We start from the raw sequence: 2,773 nt of genomic DNA, 5'->3' as shown, positions 1-2,773 counted from the left end.
GAAAGGCGGATGAAAACAAGAAAAAACAGTTTGATCAGGCTGACTTATGGCTTGACCTTATCTCTTCTAACCAGTTTTCCCCGACTAGTACGAATTTTCGGTCACCTGATGCAGAACCTAATAAGCTTACACTCCATTTACATTACTCTGTCACTGTCAATCCACGTGTAGCGTTTTCGCAGGGATGTTAAGTATTAAGTTGCCCCGCCACCGCGATGTATTCATTCTTTTCATCTGGGTTTTGTTCTTGTGTTTCGTTGTTTTTTGTTGAGACCGACTTTAACTGTAAACTGTATTCAGCTTTTCTGCCATTAATGGATTGAATTCCTTTCTTCTCCGACTCCAGTAAGAATTGAGGTAAGCAAATTATTATTTCGTTTTCGTTTTTCCTTTATAAAAACTAGGGTTCCTTTGATTCTTCTTTTTGTTAGCTATTACATTTAGGGTCTGGAATTGACATCTATATGTCTCGATTCCAAGTTTTAATTCAGGAATACTTACTGAATTTGTTGTATTAGGGTTTTGATTGTCTCGATTCCCAATTTTTGCGTTTCTGTTTCTTCTTCTAGTGTAATCTTGATGCGTTGTGATAATACTATGATTATTTTGTATGCTTTGGACTCACAATTGATACCTACCTTATCATATGCCTCTTCCAGTTAGTGTTTTGAGGGTAATTTCGAGGGAATTAGGATTGAGATCAGAATTTAACTGTGACTTTTTGTGCTAACTTTGCTCTACTTGTCTTGCCTTGCGTGGTAATACATGTAAAGTCTGGAATTGTCGGATATGAGTGGGGGTTAGGATGATTACTTGATCTTATGTGAAGGTCCTTCGTGACAATGCTATTTGGGAAACTGCTGAAATAAAACTCTATCACCAGGACAGGGAGAAACTGAAGTGGTTAATGAACCTTGTTGGGTTCTCAAACTTCTTACTGTATTGTGTATCCCGGAGCAATTCTTTTCTTTTATTTTTATGATGGTTTCATATATTTGTTTGACAAGCTTCTTTATATGTTTCATATATTTCTTTCATTTTCTTGTTTTATGTTAAGACCGACTTTGATCAGCAACTGTAAACTGAACCTTGTTGTTTTATGGTTTCATATATTTTTATGATACTCTACTAGTGGTTAATGAACCTTGTTGGGTTCTCAAATTTCTTACTGTATTTTGTTTCCTGGAGCAATTTTCTTTTTTATAATGGTTTCATATATTTGTTTGACAAGCTTCGTTAGATGAATCATATAATTGAGCTTAGAGCATTAGGTTTTGAGACTCAATATGAAAATGGAAATGAGTAAACTGGCAAGTTCTAGGATTATGGACATGGTGTTGCTACTCATTTGCTTGTCAAACTTCACATATTGTATCCTTTTTCTTCTGTAGGAATTCACTCATGGATTATGATGGCAATGATTTTTGGAACCTGACTTCCTAGTTGGTTAGTTAGTTACTGAATTTATTGTATTAGACTACGCAATTAGGGTTCTAATTGTCTGGATTCCCAATTTTTGTGTTTTCTTTTCTTCTTTTAATGTAATGTTTATGCGTTGTGATAACAATAATAATTACTATGATTATTCTGTATGCTTTGTGCTCACAATTGATACTTACCTTATCACATGCCTTATGCAGTTAGTGTTTTGTGGTTTTTTTTTGAGAATTAGTTTTTTTGTGTGTAAACTTTGCTCACTTGTCTTGCATGGTAATACATGTAAAGTCTGTATAGCAAGGAATTAGGATGATTACTTGATCAAGTGGATCCTATGTGAAGCTCCTTCTTGACAATGTTATTTGTTTGCTGCAGAAATAAAGCCAGTCTCATTTTTTTATCATCAGGAAGTTACAGTAATGGGTAGGTTTCCTCCAGGCCTGCGCTCAAATTTGCTTCCCAAGTTTGATCTGGAGGACAACGCTGACTCGAGGTTTGATAGTTTAGTTGGATCAGAGGGTTTACTCGGCGTACAAAGTCAAGAAGAAAACCCGTGGATTGAAGATTTTTCGGAGGAAGTTGTGGGAATGTGGGATAGGATTTTGTCCAACTGCTGCAGAATCATGCTCCATCTCAAGGCGTAACAATGTTTGGTCTGAGGCTACTTCCTTGGAATCTGTTGAAATGTTACTGAAGTCGGTAGGGCAAGATGAAATGATTATGGGACAAACTACTACTGTCGTAGAGGAATCAGTATCAAAAGACAGATTGGGCTGTTTAACAACTCAAATGGGTCTTCAAAATTCAGATAAAGATGGTTCTATTGCTCCATCCAAGGGACTGGATGCGCCTAATGTGAATTCTGTATTACCCAACCTATCTAAGTAAAGAAGCTGCAAATCAGATCCTGCCTCTGTTTGAACCTACGGATGGAATCACTGGCAATGGTTCAAACAAGAAGAATGAGAAGCGCCAAGGCAATGTAAGCATTCAATCAGTTACTGGTTATACATCTAGTCTGCCAGATTTGAATACCCAGATTCCAGCTTGGGCTTTATTTCAACATCCTTTCACGAATTACCAGCAAGTGCAATTGCGTGCTCAGATACATGTTTATGGGTCTTTAATGTAAGCCATCTATATTTGTCAACATCTGAAATTCAATTTATTTTTCAGCTGGCCATTATTAAGTAGTTTTAATGATTCATTATTTCAGTCGAGAAGCCGCACCCGATGAACGATATATGGTGTTCTCATTTGGAGAATCTGGTATGTTTTTATACCCTATATTACATCTTTATATTTTTCCATCATTCCCACACCCACCCCCCTCCCC

The 2,773-nt window shown here is 36.7% G+C and overlaps 1 protein-coding gene across 3 annotated transcripts in view; it reads left to right on the top strand.

Annotated features, from left to right (window-relative positions):
- Window positions 1-236: 236 nt before the first annotated feature.
- The window catches only part of LOC113280873, a 5,180-nt gene continuing 2,643 nt past the window's right edge, over window positions 237-2,773 (top strand). For 2 of the 3 annotated variants that reach the window (XM_026529458.1, XM_026529456.1), the window contains exons 1-3: window positions 249-357; window positions 1,813-2,565; window positions 2,654-2,706. Coding sequence is in view for 2 of the 3 variants with exons in the window: in XM_026529456.1 (XP_026385241.1) it covers window positions 2,682-2,706 (25 nt within the window). In the remaining variant the exon portion in view is untranslated. Of the gene's footprint in view, window positions 358-1,391; window positions 1,447-1,812; window positions 2,566-2,653; window positions 2,707-2,773 lie in introns of all 3 variants that reach the window. The other variant, XM_026529457.1, reaches the window with a different exon arrangement.

The sequence above is a fragment of the Papaver somniferum genome, chromosome 5 (assembly GCF_003573695.1).
Source record: "Papaver somniferum cultivar HN1 chromosome 5, ASM357369v1, whole genome shotgun sequence".
Lineage (NCBI taxonomy): Eukaryota > Viridiplantae > Streptophyta > Magnoliopsida > Ranunculales > Papaveraceae > Papaver > Papaver somniferum.
The sequence above is the reverse complement of the archived record's forward strand: the minus strand, read 5'-3'. Positions and strand labels throughout refer to the sequence as shown.